This window comes from Silene latifolia, chromosome 5 (assembly GCF_048544455.1).
Source record: "Silene latifolia isolate original U9 population chromosome 5, ASM4854445v1, whole genome shotgun sequence".
Lineage (NCBI taxonomy): Eukaryota > Viridiplantae > Streptophyta > Magnoliopsida > Caryophyllales > Caryophyllaceae > Silene > Silene latifolia.
Window position 1 is genome coordinate 28642919 of NC_133530.1, and position 22367 is coordinate 28665285.

The window sequence follows — 22367 nt, forward strand, 5'->3', positions numbered from 1 at the left end:
TTCCTTATTACTATTTCAAGAATTTGATATCTCTTGTTATACTTATGTCCACGATCCTATTTAAATAAAAATAGTATTAAAGACTATAAAATAATCTATTCCGGTTTTGGAAAAAAAAAACTCATAAACTTAAAAATATACGGATTAAAATTTAGAAACCATACTATTTAATATTTATCTGAAGGTTCACTTTTGCTTCCTTTTAGTACGCTTCCTTTTAGTACATGTCTTGATATTAGTTCATATGAAGTGAAAAAGAAAAATATATGGTAGAGATGATTATACCATGAATACAAAAATAGAAATTCAAATAGGTTGATCGGGAAAGCATAATAGTAAAATTACACAACAATATACGCTTAATAACAAATTTAAAGAAATATTATAAGATCTCCATTTTGAGATCAACGATCATCTTATAATGGTTAAAAAAGCATAAATCACTTAAAAAGTAAAGTAAATTTTATAGAAAAACAATCAAAAGGCGGGAGTTGGAGAAAACTTAAATTGGAAGAGGAAATGACATAATTAAAATGATTAATTATTGTCATGATGGTTCAAAAAGTAAATAGTGAAATTTTAAAGATTTTTCATTCAATTATTTGTACTTATTTATTTACCATTAATTATGAGAGTATTTTTTTTTTAGAAAATTATGAGAGTAAGTTTTATGTATTATTCCTATTTTGACAAAAAAAACACATAAATTTAAAAACATACGAAGTAGAATTTAGAAATCATACTATTTAATATTTACCCGAAGGTTCACTTTTGCTTCCTTTTATTACATGCCTTGATAATTGTTTATATAAAATGAAAAAGAAAATTATATGTTAGAGATGATTATACTCGTGAATACAAAATATAAATTCAAATAGGTTGATCAGGAAAGTATAATAGTAAAATTACATCACAATATACGTTTAATAACAAATTAAAAGAAATATTATAATACTTGTATTTTGAGATCAATAATCATCCATTACTTATCAGTTTCTACCTTACGTTTTTTTACCTTTAATTTTACCTCAGTTTCGTGCCTTTTTGTATTTATTTCCTCTTCAGATTACCCACGTGATGGTTTGCCTTAGCTGCATTCACATACGTTTCATGGTGCTTTAAAGTTATATAAAAAATACGTTGACCAAAAGATAAAACATCAACTTGACAAAAACTTGACAAACGAATCAAAACATTGTCACATGTAAATCACTTAAATTAAACCAAGTGGAAAACATGAATTCAAATATAAAGCAAACGATTCATAAAACCAACAACATAACAAATTAAAATATACTTTATTAGACACAGCAACAACAACAACAACAACAACAACAACAACAACAACAACAACAACAACAACAACAACAACAACAACAACAACAACAACAACAACAATAATACTCAACAACAATACTCGACAATAATACTCAATATACTCAATATAATCAATATAATCAAATAAATAAATTAAACCATAAAATACAATCCACGACTTAGAAACTCATGACAAATGAGCATATTTTAAATAAATAAAGTGAATAGAAACTATTATTGGTATTGTAGGTTTTATAGTCATTACACAACCGTAAATTCCCATATTTTAATTTAATTTTTAATTTATTTTGTGGTATTATTAAATTAGATAATTGATTGCCGAGGACCTCAAGAGATGAATTAAATAGGACAAAATGTTAATGAAATTTATGGGTGTTGAGTAATATAAAGAGTTTTAATAAAATTATTAACATATTATATTACAAAAATTAATTAAATAGGATAAACTTTTAATTAATTTGGTGTGTGTTAAGTATTATGAAGAGTTTTAATCAATTTATTACCATGTTTAATTAAAGAAAAAATTAAATAGGAAAATGTTAATAATGGTAGGTGTTCAGTAATATGAAGAGGTTTAATTAATTTATTAACATGTTTTATTACAAAATTTTTAAAAACAATGAATTAAATAGGAAAATGTTAATAATGGTGAGTGTTTAGTAATATGAAGAGGTTTAATTAATTCCTTAACATGTTTTATTACAAAATTTTCAATTAAAATTTCAATTTTAATTATAAATTATGAAATTTATTAACATGTTTTATTACAAAAATTTCAATTAAAATGTCAATATTAATTATAAATTATGAAATTTGATGTAAATTTGTAAGGGTTATATAAATTTGGAAGACAATATATTTAATATATAAAATTAATTTAAGAATAATGATAATATCCTTTCATATTATATATATAAGTGAGTTAAATTAATTTATAGATAAATGATTTAAATTAATGTCATGTAATAATAAATTGATAATTCATGTTGTTCCGGGTGTAATTCCAGAGCAAGTATCGTTACCACCCGTGGCTTGTAGAATAATGTCTTTGGTTGAACCCTTCTCGCTCCTATCGCCTCTCTCGGCCTTTCCTGCAACAATGAACGAGGCGAGGGCTTGGCTTTGTGCCAGCGTACTCACTCCGACGCCCAAGTCAGTGAACTTAGAGGTATAAGTTGTATACTAATTGGCTAGGAATGTATTGTAGAGAGATAAGGGAGATATTACCAGATGAATAGTGTATTTTAGGTTAAGTTGTGGGATCCTTTCCTCAATGAAGGTTGAGGAGTATTTATAGGCTTTCACCATTTGTCGCGTAGTGGCCAAGTGGCCAAGTGGCTTATTAGGTGGAAAGACCGTTCTACCCTCGGCCGATGTACCTACGGCAGGCCGGCAGAGGGTCTTGGATGTGAGTACGCGGACATGTGTCATTGGCGAGCGTATCGGCCGAGACCACAGCTATCAGGCCGATGGGTGCATCGGCTAAGCGATCTAAGCCGTTGACTTCTTTGTGGATATCCTTGACCTTGCTCGGTGTGTTGACTTGGTCGGCGGTGCGAGAATATGCCCCATCAATTTGCCCCAGCGTAGTCTATGCCGTGGTATGGGCTCCGATGTATCTTGAGCGTATATTCGCAAAGTAAATTTGAAAATCTTTTCAGATCGGTGTCTCCTTGTGTATCGGCGTGGCTCTTGCTAGGCCGTACCATATACCATATCCCCCCTCCACATGGATGCGTGAAGGGTATCCGATGTGGAAAAGAACAAGACGATGGCGAGACCGGCCGAGAGCGCCGGTTGAATTTGATTGCCCCCGGCCGGTGCTTCCTGGCTTGGTTGATTGGTAGCCGGCGGAGACTAGGTACCTAGGAATTTGTTTGAAGGAGATGAACAGTCGAAAAGATGTGAATAGGCGTGTTGAAGACGCTTGGTCACTGTTGCATTGATTGACATTCAAGCGCTGCGACGATTGGCGTTCGCGGTTGCATGCTTGACACGTGTGTGTTCGCCGATTGGTTGACGCTTCACGGGTGTGCCCTACGATTGGTCCTTCTTCATGGGCTTTTCTCTATAAATAGGGTAGTTATTCCGTGATTTTGGCCTCCATTTTATTTTCGAAAATTTTTCTCTAAAATCTTCATCTCCCCAAACTTTCAAGGGTTTTCTTCTTCTTAATCTTCGGAGTATTTGATCCGGCGAGTATTTTTCTTTAAGGTAAACAAGCAAACTTTTCATTTTCCTTGCTAATAATTTGTTGTGAATCATGTCTTCAACGATCTTTGGACCTAGTAAACCTGCGTCGGGGGCCCTAGGTCTCTTTCTCTCGAAGTTGATCCTCAAAGTGCGGAGGAATGGGAGGATTCGACTCTTTTGGTGATCTTGGTGATGATTTTGGTGATGATGCGGAAAGGTCTCGTCCTAGTGAGGGGAGACAGTACGTCATGGATCACGGCTATGTCTGTAAGATCCACCTTGATCGTGCTTGGTCCCGTAAGCTTGCCCGTTGTTCCGGCGGGAAACTTCTCGAGGATCATTTTTTTTTCTTTGGTAGGGGTACGAAATTGTTATCCCCGAGGAGGGTCGAGGCCGTATGTTGTCCTCCGTCGGGTCAGATCTTGGCGTATACCTCCGGCATTTGGAGTACGGGCTCCGGTTTCCGCTGAATGGGTACGTTGTGGCCATAATTAGAGCCATGAACGTTCTTTGTTGCCCAATGCACCGCTGGCCATGAGGACCATAATTGGTTTTGTCGGCTTTGTCTTTTTAAGGGAGAGGCTCGACGGTGGATTTATTCCGCCGGCTTCATCATCTCAAACCGTCACTTTCTGGCCGTGTTGGATGGTACAAGATACAAACGGAGCGGGGTTATGTTTCACGACAAACCCTCTTCTTGCAAGGACGGCAAGGTCGGTGGGTGTATGTTAAAGTCTTGGGAGGACTATCCGCCGCCCCGCTCCTTCCAAAGATCGAGGTTAATTTGCGGTGTGAGACTAGGGCGGAGCATGACGGATGGGTCACTCGGAGGCATCTTAAAATGGATGCTAGCGGGGTCCCTCTTAAGGAGGATGAGAGGGTGGCAATGAGGCTCTTTGAAGTGGACAAGAGTGGGATGCCGAAAGATGGATTCCCCGACGCAGATCATTCTTCGGGATGAGCCGCTTTGCTATGTCGGCCTCATACCGGCCCGGCACGGGGTGAGTGGGGTCGGTGTGAGGCCCACCGCCGCTCTTGATGTTTCTTTATTTTCGAACTTCGATTCATTTCTTCTGCTTGACTCTTGCTTTGTTTCTTTTGTAGAGCACTTTGGACCAGGACCTATCGAGGATCTTCTTCGGAGAATGGGGTGCACAAAGATAAAACCGTTCTGCCGACTTGCATCCCAAGGCTCTAGCCCATGATCGCAGGATGTCGCCGAACGATCTCATGGGCAGCGGCTGAAGGTCTTGAGCAAAGAGGAGGCGCGGGCGAGGGTTGTTAGCGGCGTGGTGCGTCGGACGCGGAAAACAAGGCCCTTGGTGGCAACGGCGTCGACACCGGCTTCAACTCCCATCCCCTCCCTTAAGAAGATGGAGATTGTTGAGATTCCCGATGAGGGGATTCGACGAGAGGGATCTCCTCTTATCCGTAAGAGGAAAGGGACGACTTCTACCATTTTTGGCAAGGAAGTGCCTTCTCCGGTCAAGAAGGCCAAACATGGTACCTATCTAGCTCGCCGCTTAAATTCACCGTGCCACTAGGTATTTCGATGGGTCGATACCGATCATCGATGTTTTAACCGAACTTCGCAGATCGGCCCGCGATCGGCTATTGCTCACGTTGGGCGGCGGCGGTGGGGTCCTCTCGCACGGGTTGGTGGTCAAGGCACCACCGTCAACCCTTCATCCCAGAAGGCTTTCGTCTCCCGGCCCGCGAGCAGCTAGTGGCGGATTGCCACCACCGTCCCTTCATCCCGGAAGGCTTCCGTCTCCGAGCTTATAGAGGAGGGCACGAAGCTTATTAGGGAGCCGGCAAGGTGGAACGTGGCTACCGCGCTCGTCTCGGGGAGCAAGAGAAGGCCGTGGCTCGGGCCGTTCATGAGCGTAATGCCACTAAGCGGTGTGGTGCATCGGCGGCGGGTCTCCTCAATGAGCGAGAGGCTTAGGGAAGAAGCGAGAAGGCGCTCTTGGCGAGAGAAAACTCGGGGAGGACGCCGAAAAGGAGGTCCTTCTTGAGAGGGCTAAAGCCGAGGCTGCGGCCTGCCGAAGGCTGCGGAGGCGCCGAGGAAATGTGAGCTCGCTCGGGGCGCGCCGACCTCTACCTCAAGCGAGGAACGAGTCCGGGACTGTTTAAGGCTCGGGCGGAGGTGGTTCGGGCGGAGATGCCATCATCAAGCAAAAGGAGGCGGACATCGAGATGCCGCAAACCGACGCTTCCCAAGCCGTGCGCCGAGTTCCGGATTTGGCCGAAGATGCTAGGGAAGTTATCGGGAGCTTTTCCCTCTTGATGGTTCCTTCCCGTGGGGCAGGTTCGACGTCTTTGCTTGATGACAAGCTTGAGGCTAAGGTGAATGCCGCGGCGGAGAAGGCCAAGGAGGCGGTGAAGGCGAAGATGGAGAGGGAGGCGGCCGCGGAAAGGGCAGCTCTTGCCGAGAAGGCTAGGGTAGCTAAAGAAGAAGCCGAAAGGATGAGGGCGGTGAGGATCTTTGAGGCCAAGGCCGAGGCTGCTAGAAAAGTCTTTGGGTTGCTCTTTGAAGAAGATGCGGCTTGATGAGAACAAGTTTACAGCAGATCTGTTTCAGCTCCTCACATGCTACCACGTCGCTTGATGAGAACAAGTTTACAGTCAGATTCGCTTCATTTGTCCGGGGCCAATTACTCAGCCCCTTCCTCCCATTTGTCTCTTGATACATGAACATAGCGCTAGTTTTTGCCTCTTTTTGTACAACCTTGGTAGATTATGTTTCGGCGTGTCCCTATGGGGATGGCCGTCGTCTGTATTCTTTTCACTTGTAATTTTGTAACTTCTAATAATAATTCGTTTCCCTCGCCCTCGGCGTGGCCGAGGTCTTTGTCTCATCTTCGTCAGAGTTGTCTTCCTGTATTCCTAATTGAGTCCCCTTTTTTTTTTTTTTTTTTTTTTTTTTTTTTTTTTGGATTGGCTTGGCTGGGGCCGTTTTAGAGTGCGTATCTCAACTGTGTTTCAACGCTTCCAAGACACTTCGTCTGTTTTTGCGAGTGTAGTGTGCGATGACCGCTACTGTCGTGGTATCCGCCGTACGAGGGTGACTGCCGCTCTTGTCGGTATGTGAGTGTGAGCCGAGCGTACATTTCTTGATAGCGTGTTACGTGGCGTCTACCACTTGGAGGACTGCGGCGGCATCAAACCTCTTGGGGTGACTGCCGTGGCGTCTACTACTTGGGGTGACTGCGACGGCGCTAGACTCTTGATGGAGACTGCCGCTCTTGTCGGTATGACAGTGTGAGCCGGCGTCTGTTTCTTGATAGCGTGTTACGTGGCGTCTACCACTTGGAGTGACTGCGACGGCATCAAACCTCTTGGGGTGACTGCCGTGGCGTCTACTACTTGGGGTGACTGCGACGGCGCTAGACTCTTGATGGAGCGCCGCTCTTGTCGGTATGCGATGCGAGCGCGTCGTCATTTCTTGATAGCGTGTTACGTGGCGTCTACCACTTGGAGTGGCTGCGACGGCATCAAACCTCTTGGGGTCGCCGTGGCGTCTACTACTGGGGTGATCTGCGACGGCGCTAGACTCTTGATGGAGACTGCCGCTCTTGTCGGTATGACAAAGTGTGAGCGGCGTCATTTCTTGATATAGACCGCCGCTCTTGTCGGTATGACAAGTGTGAGCCGCGTCTATTTCTTGATAAATAAGCGATGGGAAAATTTTGTTTTGATGGAAGGCGCGGGTGGTTTTTCACTAGGTAAAAACATGCGTTGGGGTGTCCCTGACTATCTTGGACACCTCCGTAGCTACATAAATTTTACAAGATTACCAATGCCCTAACGGCTCATCCCAGGCACATCCCCCCTCAATCAGCCACTAGTCGTATCCATGAGGTCGCCTCCGCTTGTAAGGACGGGCTTTTTCCTTTTCGGACTTCTTCGCCTCTTTGAGGGATTGCATGTTGCGGCCTCGGGCGGCTATCCGGACGTTGACCACCTCATCCTTCTCGTCTTTGGAGACAAGCTTATGCGCTTCCCCCCGGTCCGAGACATACATCAGTGTTAGGGCCCGGATGGACATCACTGCGTCAGCCTCGCTCAGGGTGACTCGGCCTATGAGAACGTTGTAGGCGGACGAGCCGTCAATGACGACGAACTCAGCTAGGATGTTTTTAGCCGCGTTCTTCTCGCCGAACGTCACCGGGAGTTTAATTGACCCCAGCGGTACCAGCCCGGCCCCAGAGAAGCTGTATAGGGGGTTGGTGCAGGGGCTTAAGTCCTTGATCTTCAGGCCGAGGCCGAGAAAGCACTCTCTAAACATGATGTTCGTGTATGCACTGTGTCAATCGGGCACCTCTTGACCAGGTGGTTGGATATGTCCAAATTGACTACAAGCGGGTTTTGTGAGGGGCGATGACCCCTTCGTAGTCCTTTCTTCCGATAGTTATATCGGGGATGCTTGCAGAGGGGATCCTCGAGTTGGGCACAAAGTTGATGGCCTGATATAGCTCGTTTAGGTGCCGCTTGTGCCCATGAGCGGACCCTCCGTTCTCGTTGCCCCCGATGACAACATGAATCACGCCTATCCGCTCGAAGACGGACTTCCTATCTGAACTGCTGGCGTCAGTCTTTTGGCCTTTTGCAACGTACTTGCCGAGGCTTCCCTTCCGGATCAGCTCCTCTATAGCATTCTTCAGGTGGCGGCAGTCGTTGGTTAAATGGCCGGTGTGGCCGTGGTACTCACAAGATCTTGGCTCGTGTCACCGTCACTTTTTGGCTTGGGGGTCTCTCCCACTTCTGGCCCTCGTTTTTGCTCGGGCGAAGACTTGGCGGGCGATACGACGAGAGGGGTTTTTCACTATACCGCCTCGGTGGTACGTTCGAATTCCACCCGGCACCTGCCGAGTCTTGCTTCCGGTCGGATCTGTCCGATCGCGATCTGTTATTCTCACGGCGTCGACTGTCGGACCGCGAGCCGTTGTTGTCGCGGCGTCCTTCGTCCTGACTGTCCTGCCTGTGACTCTTCTTTTCTGATTGCTCGGCTTCGCGGGGATCTTCCCAGGTCTTGTGGTAGTCTTCCACCTTGATGGCTTGGTCGGCCAACTTTTCGGCGGCGTCCGGGCCTGTGCCTCCGCTCTTGATGAGCTCGTTTTTAAGGCTCCCCTTGGGAGGCCCTTCATCGATGCGAAGGCCGCCGGCTCGGGTTAATTTCTCGAATCTGCTGGACCTTTCCATCGAACCTCTTCACATAGCTCCGGAGAGACTCGCCCCCTCTGTCGATAGTCGGGAGGTCGATGTCTCTACGGCCCTTCTCTTATTGCAGGAGTACTGGGCTAGGAAAGCGCCCTTCAGGTCGGCGTAATAGTACACCGAGCCATCAGGAAGCCCTTTGTACCGGCTCCGAGCCATCCCATGCAAAGTTGTTGGGAAAATTCGGCACTGACCTCATCGGGCTGCTCCCATACCGACATGTAAGACTCGAAGGCCTCGGCGTGGTCGATGGATCTCCATCTCCCTTGTATGACGGGGTGGCAGCTTGAGCTTATTTGGCACCGGGACTTCTAGGACGTAGGCGTTAAGGGGCTGCCTGACCACGTGTCGAACGACACGCGGCGATCGGCTCCTTGCGTCCCTAACCTGGCTCCTCCCCCCGTAGCGGGAGGGGCTCCTTCTTCGGCTCGGACTTCTTCTCCAACTCTGCTGAGTCGGACTTCTCTGGCTCCTTCGGGGTGAGCCTCGTTCGTGCGGCGGGACGCCTGTCCTCCCACGAGTGCGGGAAGGACTTAGGTCTACCGCGCCCACTTTGGGCTCCCCGCGACTTGGCCGGGTCGGCTTCTCCTAGTGCTCCGTTCAAGTTTCTTGGAGTCACATTTTGGGCCCCTGGTCTCCGGACAGTTTCGCCGCTCTTGTCGGCGTGACAGTGTGAGCAGGCGTACTACTAATTAGGTCTAGGAGCATTTTCAGTTTTGCTATGTCAACCACATGTCCCATGATGGTGACCTGGTTGGCTGGCAGCGGCGTGTCGGGTATTGATGGCATCCCGAACTCCGGTTGGACTACACCGCCGGTGGAGGGCTGTATGACTCCAGAATTGTTGAAAGTATCATCTTGGTAAAATGCAGTTTCGTCGGTTACGACTGCATCTTGTTGTTTCGACATTTTCTTAGCTTTTTGGGTGGGTTTTTGTTGGTTTTTTTTTTTTGTTTGGGAATGAATGTGACTAGCTTCTAGTGTCTTTCCCCACAGACGGCGCCAATTGTTCCGGGTGTAATTCCAGAGCAAGTATCGTTACCACCCGTGGCTTGTAGAATAATGTCTTTGGTTGAACCCTTCTCGCTCCTATCGCCTCTCTCGGCCTTTCCTGCAACAATGAACGAACTGAGGGCTTGGCTTTGTGCCAAGCGTACTCACTCCGACGCCCAAGTCAGTGAACTTAGAGGTATAAGTTGTATACTAATTGGCTAGGAATGTATTGTAGAGAGATAAGGGAGATATTACCAGATGAATAGTGTATTTTAGGTTAAGTTGTGGGATCCTTTCCTCAATGAAGGTTGAGGAGTATTTATAGGCTTTCACCATTTGTCGCGTAGTGGCCAAGTGGCCAAGTGGCTTATTAGGTGGAAAGACCGTTCTACCCTCGGCCGATGTACCTACGGCAGGCCGGCAGAGGGTCTTGGATGTGAGTACGCGGACATGTGTCCCATTTGGCGAGTGTCCGGCCGAGACCCTGGCTATCAGGCCGATGGGCTGCATCGGCTAGGCAGTCTAAGCCGTTGACTTGCTGTGGATATCCTTGACCTTGCTCAGTGTGTTGACTTGGTCAGCGGTGCAGAATATGCCCCATCACATGTCACATTAATTCGCCATGTTATATTAAAAATATGCAACATCACATTTAAATATGCCACGTCACATTAAATTTTAATCTAGGTGACTTTTTGGATCCTACGTGACTTTGTCTAGGTGGCGTTTATTTGTCATTTTAGGGTATCCTTTTAATTATATTTTATAAATAAATAATTATTCACCTTATTATTATTAAATAAAAAATTAATGAGAAAAATCATAAAGCACTGTTTATAAGAGCAAATATTCTGTTTATTTCGAGTAAATCAATTCGATTGATTTTCTATTTCGATCTATTTAGGTTCGGAATATTTTCCAGGTATGTCTGAGTCGGTTCTACTTCAGCTTAATTTGGATTGAATCGAATTTCGGGTATTATATAAATTACTCTTATCAGGTATTCAGGCAGACATCAATTAATACATTTTGAATCTATTTTTCTGGTTGAAATTTATTTTACAAGGTTCAGGTTCAGTTTTTTTTTTTTTTTTTGTGTGTGGTGTATATTATAGGTCTATACCATCCGGTTTAGAAAGGATTCGAACTAGGTAAGACCAAGGTGACAAGGGTGATAAGCTCTCTCACAAATTTTAATACTGCTCCCTCTTTTTTATACCAAAAAAAAAAAAAAAAAAAAAAACAAATTTTAATACTGATACATCTCCAGAGCCTATGTCATACGAAGCGATCTCGAGCCTTGATTTCAAGAACTCGGGTTCGAGCTCGAACTCGATGTTTACAGTTTAAGTCGAACTGAATCATAGGTAAACTCGAGTTCGCCTCAACCACACTATAAACTCTTCGCTTGGTTACACCCCTAGTCTCAATCATAAACTCTTGAGAAGATCAATGTTAAACATCATTTCCCCAAGTCTTGAATAAATAACCCAACTTATTATCCCAGTTAAAATACCAATGTCTCTTCATCTTCTCTGCTGTTTCAAATCCTAAACTATATATAACCATAAATACTCATCACTAGCTTTTGCTATACCCAAATTAAAAAATGCAAGGAAGTGCAACCATGAATGAGAAAAAAGATGATGAATGCGATAATAATGCTAATAGTATTATCAAGGATTTTAAAGGGTTAATCATATGCCTAAAACCAGAGGATGATTTCCCGCATCCAAGGCACCTTTGTTTCAAATACCCTTTTAACAAAACATCTCCCAAACGACATTGTCCTAAGGTATGTTTCTAGACGGCGAACTACTAATGCAATAACGTAAACTAGGGGGAAAAAACCCGAAAAAGTTTTAACTAAAATTTTTGAAATTATCATTGCTTAGGCTTAGGGGATTGACTTCCCTTGCTAGCCCGCTTAGTTCCGCCACCAGAGCTTGTTATTTTAATTACTAAAGTTTGTTACTCGTATTTTTTCTCATGTTTGTAATTGGTTAAGTTTTGTGAGTGACCTCCATGCATGCAGTGTTACTGTTATGTTTGTGAGGAGATTGCTCCTTGCAAATCATGGAATAAACCAGCACAAAAACATTGTCAAGCGACTGAAATGGATGAGAAATGGAAATTACAGAGGAAACTCTTGAAGAAGCTCCCCGGAACAACCCTAACTATGGTATGTAAACTTTACAAGGAAATTAATGAGACTATGAATTTTCATCCGGTTCTACTTTATCTGTCTCAATCATTTGTTTTTATTTGATTAAAATACCCCCAAAATTTAAACATAAACAAAATGTTTGAGACGGAGAGATTTCATAATGCATTAAGAGGCTGATATATATATCAATGCTTGAACAATCTTCGAAAGTCGTCAGATGGTTTCTGAATGATGAGTAAATGAAAATTACGCCGATATTGAAAGAGTAATTGTACAATAAATTTGATGTAATAATAATTTGATCAAAATGCAGGCTCACCACAAGCTCTCTATAACTGCTGTCTTTCAACCACCGGGTCAGTTTGTGCACGGATTTGCTGGTGGTTTAATTAGTAATGATAAGGGAGAATGGATGAGTGGCTTCTCCATGCGTATTCACAACAACATTAGTGTAGAGGACTGCTCATTTACGCTCTACATCGCCCTTGTTGAAGGTCTTAAGCTCTCATGGGCACAAGGGTATCGATACCTTGATGTTCATCTAGGATATTTATACCATGATGGATTCTGGTATGACTTCAACAAGGATGATAGGACCAAGAAGATTCGTCTATCAGTCAATGCTTCTTCTGTTTCATGTCGTCGGATTTGGGCTGTTATGAAAGAGGTTGATGATTATTTAAACCGTGACTGGTTCATTGATGTCGTCAACTGTCGATCTTTCGAGGATGAGACTGGCTCTTTTGGATTAGCTGTAATGGCGGATTGTCAGGCTGAGGGGAAAAAGGTGTTTGATTTCACTACATACCCTCATACTACCAAGATTATGGATGTCGCTCGTGACATAGCGACTTCTGCGTCCGACTACTATGCCTTTTTTTCCTCCATAGATGAAATGAAGTATTTTGGCTAGAATTAATGTCCAATGATTTCTTTCGACTCTTTTAAGTTTAGATGAATCTTGAATGTGCTTTTTGCTGCTACATTGTACGAGTTTGCTATGTTCAGCTATTATCATGAAACTGTCTTAGGGTGTGTTTTCTGTGCAAGCTGTAGTGCTTGAATTTGTTTTATCAGCTGTTGTCATGAGACCGTCCTTCAACTTTGCTGTTTGTCTGCAATGTTTCCTTACATTGGCTGCGTCACCTACAATTATGATCGTTTTTATAAAGTTACTATCGCTAGAAAAATGACATACTTGTTGCACACAGTCAATATTTGAAGTCGAAGTATTTACTGCTAGTATTACAATCGCCATAAAATTACATTTTTGTAGATTTTTTTTTTCTTTTTTTTTTTTTTACTACGATGAGACATTTTGTAGATGGTGACGCATTCCGAAATAAAAGAGTTCCGAATTCCATATTGGCGTGAATAAGGGGTGATAAATTGTGAGTTTTTCAACCTCAACCATTTGCTTGCACTATCAGTCAATACTTTGTTCTGTTGTTTGCCAAAACACAGGTAAAAAACGCTGCGTTTTGGGATGTTATTACCCACAACGGCTATATTTACAACGGATCTAATGACAAATGATTTAGTCCATACTCCTACTTTTTCATGATCTATAAACTGAGAGCCAGTATTAACTTATTTACTCACATCCTTTCTTAACTTTTTTCTCTTAATAATATTACCATTATGAATCCTAATAATTATAATAACACAAACTATAATAATGTTAATAATTTTCATCCTTCTCAAAATCTACAAGGTTATTTTATGAGTCCGTATAATTTTTTGCCGTATAATGTTACTCCCGCTCCATCTAGACCAGTTGTCAATTCTTTTTCTGAATATTCGGATAATCGTAATTATGTACAACATAAACCAAAAACATCTTTCTCGCAAACTTCCCCAAGTTACGACAATTCTAATAACAGTGACGAAGAATGTGAGAGTGTATCTACGGAACATCCTCAAGAAATTGAAACTTGGCGGAGAAATAAAGGAAAGAAAAGAGCGAATGTTAGTGATGATGAAGTTGTTAAGCGATGTCAACGTATGCACGAAATAAAGGCCCGTCAGATAGAGATTAAAAAAATGGAGTTGGAAATTAGAAAACAAGAATTGGAATTAGAAGAAAAGATTATAGCTAGAAAGAAAAGGGATTATCAGTGGAAGATGCTTCAACCGTTACTTGGCAATTCACCGCTGTCCCCGCAACAACAACAACTGAAGACGGAATTGATCAAATCGATTAGAGGTCTTTAATTACAGTACATTTTTTAGAGTCACTATGTTTGTTAAATTTTATTTGCCTTTTATTGTTCTGTTTTTATGAAGTTGTATTATTGTTAAGTGTTTATTAAGTTGTACTACGTAATCATAACCGTCAACCCGTCATTGTGATAAATTGGCTACCATCTAATTCTGAAGTTGGAGTTCAAACCGATCCTTTTAAAGCAGGGTACGTCTCTTGTCTAACTGTTTATCTCCTGCAGGACTGCAGGAGAATAGCCGTGCGCCAAGTGACTTGTCACTGCTGCGGCATAATAATAGAAATTAAACTTGTCAAGAACTCGCGTGTAAGTAACCAATGTGGCTAGCAATCGATCTAAGAAATTGAAACTCTGGCTGAGCCATGAATAGCGTGACATCTTTAAAATATGGATTGTTTCCAGCACTAGATGGCTAGAATCAATACACATGGCTTACTAATAAAGTAGGAATTCCGAGAAAATTAGGAGTACATAGTTAACGATCTTTAGGTCTTACAAAATAAGTTAAACTAGTGAGCAAAATACAAATTCAGTCCCTGCTGAAGGAGTGCGATCAGTCGGAATGGTCTGATTCTACTTCTCGTCCTGCAGCCTCCCTCCGATGACGCTTCCATTGATCATATTTGTGAGTTGCATAGCAGTGATAAGCCCAATCAATGCAAGGGGCAGCTACCTCACAAACATAGCAATAGCACTGCAATTTTGCAAACATCTACTGTGAATAATACGGAGTATAAATGTACAATACTCCACCGTACTACCTAGTAACAATTTGCCTAACGTCTTAGATTTAAGGTCTTATGTTCAAATCCCCTCTTCACTTTTGATTGTATTGATTGTGATTAAAATCCGACAAGACGACATTTAAGAGTAACAAAGATGAAAATAAATACTGTAAAGGGGTATAGTACCATTTTGCAATGTAGACCAGAGAATGTCTTTGAGAAGGGATATACTACCACTACTACAAATTTAGGCAACTACAACGCCCCTTTAACAACGATTATTCACGAAAATCACAATAGACGTTGTAGAATGTATGGCGCGAATTTTACTAAAATCAATTACAACGGGTATGGTTATAAAAACCGTTGTTATTATTTTTAACAACGGGTCACACATGCAGAACCGTTGTTAATAATTTGGCGCAAAATTGGCGCAAAGTTAGTGAAAAGTAATCACAACGGTTACTTTTGAAACCCGTTGTTAAAACATATTTGACAACGGGTGTTTTTTACAACCGTTGTTAAAACATATTTCACAACGGTTGTTGTTTAATAACCGTTGTCAATACCTTCCATACTATAAACCACACAAATGTAAGTCTGCTGCGCCCACAAAACACAACCCTTAATACACAAACACAAACACAGCAGACAAACAAACACAAAACACATACACACTCTCTTTCTCTCTTTCTCTATTTCTCTCTTTCTCATCGTCGCTTTATCTTCTCGCCGTCATTGTGATTTTATCGTCTATTACGTTCTGTATTTATCAGGTAAATCTCGCCAATCCTTTGTTAGTTTCATCGTCATTATTTTCTTTTTCTATTTATTTCTTTTGCATATATGTGTTTTTATCGACCATTATGTTATTTGTTTAAGTATTGTTCGCATAATTAGTTACTAAAACAATGAAGAAGCAAGATGAAGAAGTAAGATAAACATAATTAATATATATATATATATATTTATAAATACATAAATTAAAAAAAAATTACATATGTAAAAATGCAATTCTTATATTTTCATGGAGGATCTTATTGTGCTCTATCGTATCCATCCTCTCCTCCTTGGCTATTTGGAGGTTCCGTTCGGCAGATTGCTATATCGTCATATAGCCGCAATCTTTGCCCGTCAAGCCATCTTCTTTGGCGTGCTTGATGCGGATCGAGCTTCCGCAAGGTAGCTCTGAAACTTTCCTCAATATGGAGGAACAGGCGGATGAAGTTGTTGTTGTTCTCGATCATGGTAAGAGTCTTTAGGATGAAATCATTCATTTTCTTAGAGTTTTTTGAGTTTGATTTGAAAGATTAAGTAGAGTTTGTTTTAACAGTTAGAGTTTGGAGATGAATATATGAGATAATGGAAATGTTAGTTGAGATATGCAATGTATTTATACTAAGCAATGTGTGGGTTGAGTTAATTGCTTTTTAATTAATATATATGTTAGGAAGTTGTGCCATAATCATCATCATCTCTCTCAATAATGCTGCTTCAAATCCTATTACTAACCCTTCTCATTCCATATTATCCGTTCATATGTACAGTGATGTCAGTAATAATGCATGCATTGGAATTCTAACAGGCCGTAATTATGCATGCATCTAGTAATATTTAATTTAATTTTTTTTTATTTTTTAAGAACAAACAACAACGGTTATTTGAAAACAACCCGTTGTCTTTAGTTATAACAACGGTTTTGTATATTAAAACCCGTTGTTATAACTTTCCCCCCAAAATTGAGTCACACTTTCCACAACGGGTTTTTATACATAAAACCGTGGTTAATAGTTTTAACAACGGTTTCCTTAAGTAAACCAACCGTTGTTAAAACCTTCTACAACGGACGCTTTAACAACGTCCGCTTTTTTATATAACAACGGTTTTTGACCGTTGTTATAGCCTGTATCTGTAGTAGTGTACACACTGATCCCTGGAATGTGGAAAGTCTCTGCATGCCACCTAACACAAACATATAAATGTATGTTACACCAATTAAAGCATAATCCATCAAATTAATCCCTTCGTCCCAATCATTTGTTCACATTTAGATTCCCACGCAGAATTAAAAAGGTAATAAACAAATGATTAGAACAAATGATTAGAACGAATGAAATAGACGACAAGTGTGTGAATATATGATGAACACAAACATGGCCTTTTTCTGCTAGAACTATCACAGGATCATCATTATCTTGATTTATAGATTTGGCGATAGAAGAAATGTCAGGAGATTCATAGGGATCAAATTCCAGGATGAAACAATCATCCACCATCTCGATTTCTCGAGCACGTTTCTTACTTTTTACACATATTACTGATCTCATTGGAGGCTTTTCTTCATTTGCAAGTGTTGAAGAAGTGACACTCTTAGGCTTTTGATTTTCCATAATAATAATAATAATAATGTGATTGTTGTAATTGTGTGAAAACGGGTAAATTGGAAGAATGCAATGCTAACAGCCAAACTGACTTTAAGTATTTTGAGAGTAAAAGGGACTTCGAACAGTCAATAGGTAATCATTTACTGCTCGTCTGCTCCTTTGTATGCATGCTTGCTTGCACAAATTCTCATTATAGACGGACACTATCCGTCTATACGTATAGACGGATATCATTTTCCCTTACAAAATACCATTTGTCATAAAGTGGGGAGGACATGGGGGTGTCCCACCTTGTCCCCCTACCCATTTTATTAGAAGTCTTTACCCGTCTGTTCGCCCCACCCGTCTATACCAAGACCTATTGGCTTGCTTGAATGCCTGGTACAAACTCCAAAGTGCTAGGGCATTGGATGGGACTTTTTTTTGGATAACGAGGGTTATTTATCAGATTAATTAGAGATTTAGGGTATTTTTTAAACTATTTTGGGTCAATTGGTCTACGTCATCACTTTCATTTTTTTTCCAGATTTGGGTAAAGCCACTAAGGTCTCTAGCGGCTTGTATCTCTACCACATTCCAGTTGGTGTAATGTGTTTTTGCAACTTTTTGGTACGGAAATAATAAAGCCGCTAAGGTCCCTAGCGACTTATCCTTTTAAGCTTAAATTATCATTTCTCATCATTAAAGCAACTAGCATTGTATGGAAATGTGAAAGCATGATGCAAGCCGCTAAGAATTTGGGCGGCTTTATGATGGCATTCTTTTTTAAAAAAAAAAAAAAATTAACGGTAGCAGTTAAAAAGTGATACAATATAAGCCGCTAGGGATCTTAGCGGCTTCACCTAAAAACTAAAAAAGATAAACAAACTGAAAACGTGAACCCATTCGCCCCAAATAATTTAAAATGAATCCCAAAAGTCTAATTAATTTGCTAAATAACCCCATTATCCAAAAATTCATTGGGTGATGTAGAATATTACTTGTAGTACGGGCTACGGAGTATTCAGTTAATCTTGTATAAAACGGTTGTACGAATAGAGTCGGAGTGCGGTAAGTACCACAATATGATTCCACCTTACACATACAATTGATTCATTCAAGATTTTGTTGAAAATAATATTGTTGGTGAATATGATGATACTGAGTTTCATACCGTAAGGTGATGCAAATTCACTTATAAACTCGGGGGAGGAAAACAGCATCACGACACATCTATAGAAGTTATGAAAGCTATATACGTAATTGGCAATATCATGATGATAGTTACAACGTTCATATGGCATCGCAGATGACTAAGATCACATTACTGAAATTGAAACTGAAACCAAGATTATAGTCAGATACAAAGTATGGCACTGAATAAAACAGCGAAAACATCTCTTATATTCAGTCTTTCAGGTTTGAGCAAAACGTTGAGCAAAATCTAAGCTTAATATCAACTATCAAGATAGCAGAGCTCAGTTCAGTAGCGGATTTGTTCTGTACACAGATGGAGTCAAGCTAGTTACAAATCCACCAAGTACCCATATACCAGTCCAAAACAAGCTGATACAAGTTCATCCTAAATAGTCAGTCACAAATTCCCTACCATTCCTCCGCAAAATCAAGACAGTCAGTCATACACTTGAAATCTTCATTGCTACCTCTTCCATCTATCTTTTTACCTACATCATCATTAACCTTCCTTGCTTCTTTGTTTCTTTCGATCCCTGCGTCTCCTCCAAAGCGGGATGTCAGGTGTAGCATCACAGTGCTTCAAGCTTGGATCCTTGCATCCTTTAGTCCATTTCTTGCAGGGAGCAGATGTATCACATACATAGCAGTAACACTGCAATTGGAAATCAACATGAATTTAACTGGCATTAACACATCTACTGCCAAACTCAGAACAGCATTCATATAAGATTACACAGTTATTACCATTTTGCAATGAATCTCATGAGAAGTCTTCTTAAAAGGGTGTGTTCCACATAAGTGCCTCGGATGTGGGTAATCCCTGCAAGCCACCTGCACATTGGAACACTATTAATTTCAATACGATCGTTACACAATAACATCACTCCACTGTCATTTGTCCCTGTCCTGCGCAAACTACCGCCCTAATTTTACTAGAATAACCAGTGGTGGAACAAGGGGTTGATGTAACACCTTCCCAAACTCTGGCTCCGCCTTTGGAAAGGTTACCGTGAGATAGGACTTAAGAGGGTTTAGAGGCATGCGGCATTGCGACTAAAGTACCTACCCTGGCTGAGAAAGAAGACAGGACACCACAGAGGACAGAGATCCTTACTCCTACTCCCTTATGCTGAAAAGGCAAGATACTGTATCATATACGTTATCACCCAATATAAAAATAACAACGACCCACCAGTACTTCATAAGGTTACCGTGACATAGTACTTAAGAGGGTTTAAGGCTACCCGACTTAAGTACCTACCCTTAATGAGACAGGAGATAGGACACAGTATGGGACGGATAATCCTTACTCCAAAGTCCAAACCCTCTATTAATAGAAACCTAATACTCACTTTCTCCGTTCATTTGTTTACCTTTTCTAATCGTTGTGGGTTTTTTAATTAAAGCTAAACAAATGATTGATACGGAAGAAATATGAAAATAACATCGACTCACCAATACTTGACAATATCAGAACACCAAACAGTAAAATATCAGTACATTAACAATTAAAAATGCCCATTAAAAATACTTAACAAACAATGCTATCAAAATCCTTATTACAAACCCTTAATGAGACAGGAGACGGGACACAGTATGAGACGGAAACCCTTTGTCCGTTCCAAACCCACTATGCTGGAAGACAGGAAGAGTAAGATACTTTTTCGGATTACAGAATACCTAATATCCCTTGTCCGTTCATTTGTTTACCTTTTTAAATCTTTGTTAGCGGTTTTTTAATGAAATGTAAACCAATGATTGAGAAGAAAGAATATAAAAATAACATCAACCCACCAATAATTAACAATATCAGAACACCAAACAATAAAAAATCAGTACATTAACAATTAAAAACACCTATTAAACTAAATAGAGTACTTAATAACAATGCTATCAACATCAAGTACAGTAAAAAAAAATTAGTACCTTCCCTTTAATCCCTAAAATAGAAACATCATCGTCCTCATCATCATCATCGTCGTCGTTATTATCGTCATTATCATCAGAACAAACTTCAGTTTTAACAGAAACAGACAATTTATCAAACTTAAACCCAATTGAATCAACATCAAGAAAAGGGTCAAAATCCAAAATGAAACAATCTTCAACTTCTTCAAACTTCTTAACATCTTCCCTTTTCTTAACACAAACTATAGACCCACTAATCTCACTACAATCATCACCATTATCATCATCATTATCATCATTATCGCCATTATGAAGATGGGTTAAGTCATTAGGATCAAACTCAAGTATGAAACAATCTTCAACTTCCTCAACTTTCTTCACATCTTCCCTTTTCTTCACACTTACAATTGACCCGAACCGTTTGTTGCACCATTTCTGCCACTGGTTATTGATATAATCACTTGTTATCGAGTATTTTTCCGCCATTTTTTTCTCGAAGATATAGGTTGTTTCTCGAATCTCTACGTTTGTCTTTTGTATTCCCGGTTGAAAATTGAAAAGGCGTGGGCTTTGTTCGGACTCTTTTTTTTTTCTCAAAAGAATAAGAATCAACTTTTGCTAGAATACTAGGCAACACCAAGTAGACTCGCACAGTTAACGTGGCCTACGGAATGGGTCAATTATTTGGGTTTGGTTTGGGTCAATTTGTGTCGGAATTTCGGGTTTGTCATATATTTTATTGTGGGTCGAGTTAGATCGCGTTATTTTGGGTTTGGGTGGGTCAGGTCACTTCGACTCCACTCATTTCCGAGTATGGCTCATTTCAAGCCGGATCATTTTCTGATTACTGGTTAAAATAGTTTAATTAGTAGTAATGCGATTAATGAAAAAGTATCTTTCAAAATTAATTACGGGTCGGTTAGTTTTGGGTCAGGTCAAATTGTCAATTATAGTGTGCTAGTGCTATTATAAGCTTGAGGATTGCTGCCTTCACCACTCCATCATAATTGTATGATATTGTTTGTTTCGAGCCACGTTCACACGAATTTGTTTTTACACTCCTTCCAAAAAGGCCTTACAAGTAATGGAATAGTGATTCTCTTATAAACATGGCAAGACTCAAATCTCTTTTCTAATGTTGGATTTGGGTTGCTACCCAACAATCCTCCCTCAAACCATGAACCATGACATATCCTCCCCTTAAACGATAATAAGATTGTCTTGCATTGTCATTATCACCAACAGGCCCGCTGCCTAATCACCACATTACCAAGAAGAATTTCGACACAAGGCACCATTACAAATCTCTAATCATGAGGTCACATTTATGGCTAGCTCATCCCCATTGTCAAACGTAGTCCATTACTTATGGCTCCACCATACACTAGACCCAGCTAAACTACCAGTTTTAATACTAGTTGTTGAGACTGCCGTCTTCGCCACTCTGTCGCCATTAGTATGATATTGTGCGCTTTAAGCCAAGTCCGCACACATTTTTGTACACCTTTCCGACATGCCACATACTAACTCTTTCTCTTTTCTAATACGGAGTATAGGACTTAGTTATTACTCCAACAGGCCTCCAGTCAAACTATGGACTACATGCCCCCTCCCCCCCCCCCCCAAAACGTTAATCTGTCCATCTCGCACCGCTGTTATCATACAGTTGTCACTCAACGAAGCTTGTCGCTTGAGACTTTCAACATAAGCACCACACAAATCTCCAATCGCGAGGTCACACCGAGAACTCAATGTAAATACGTAGCCATTATCCTAGGTTCCACCACACAGTTGGTCCAACCAAACCATCGGCTCCAATACCACTTATTGGGACTGGCATTAGGGATGCCAACGGGGCGGGTACAAGTGGGTACCACCCCACACCCGCCCCAGTTGGAGCGGGGATGGGTAGAGCTTTGGCGGGTGGTGGGGCGGGTGCGGGTACGAAAATTGTACCCGTCATGGGTAATGGGGCGGGGATGGATTTTGCATCTTACCCGCCCTATACCCGCCAATCATTAAAAAAATTAATACGATTATG

General features: G+C 41.1%; 1 protein-coding gene across 1 annotated transcript; it reads right to left on the reverse strand.

Moving 5' to 3' along the window:
- Window positions 1-18591: 18591 nt before the first annotated feature.
- Window positions 18592-20911, reverse strand: LOC141657133 (uncharacterized). The gene is made up of 3 exons (XM_074464269.1): window positions 20345-20911; window positions 19163-19249; window positions 18592-19070 (listed from the first exon to the last, which is right to left on the reverse strand). The coding sequence occupies exons 1-3, from the start codon at window positions 20810-20812 to the stop codon at window positions 18918-18920; spliced, it is 708 nt and encodes a 235-aa protein (XP_074320370.1). The 5' UTR covers window positions 20813-20911; the 3' UTR covers window positions 18592-18917.
- Between the last annotated feature and the right edge of the window lie 1456 nt (window positions 20912-22367).

Bases quoted from the DNA above. Each gene is read 5' to 3' on its own strand.
- LOC141657133 (XM_074464269.1), bottom strand. From the start codon at position 20,812: ATGGCGGAAAAATACTCGATAACAAGTGATTATATCAATAACCAGTGG. The intron at 19,250-20,344 runs GTACTAATTTTT...TCCAATGTGCAG, and splicing joins TTTTAGGGATTAAAGGGAAG to GTGGCTTGCAGGGATTACCC. The intron at 19,071-19,162 runs GTAATAACTGTG...TTCCAATTGCAG, and splicing joins ATGAGATTCATTGCAAAATG to TGTTACTGCTATGTATGTGA.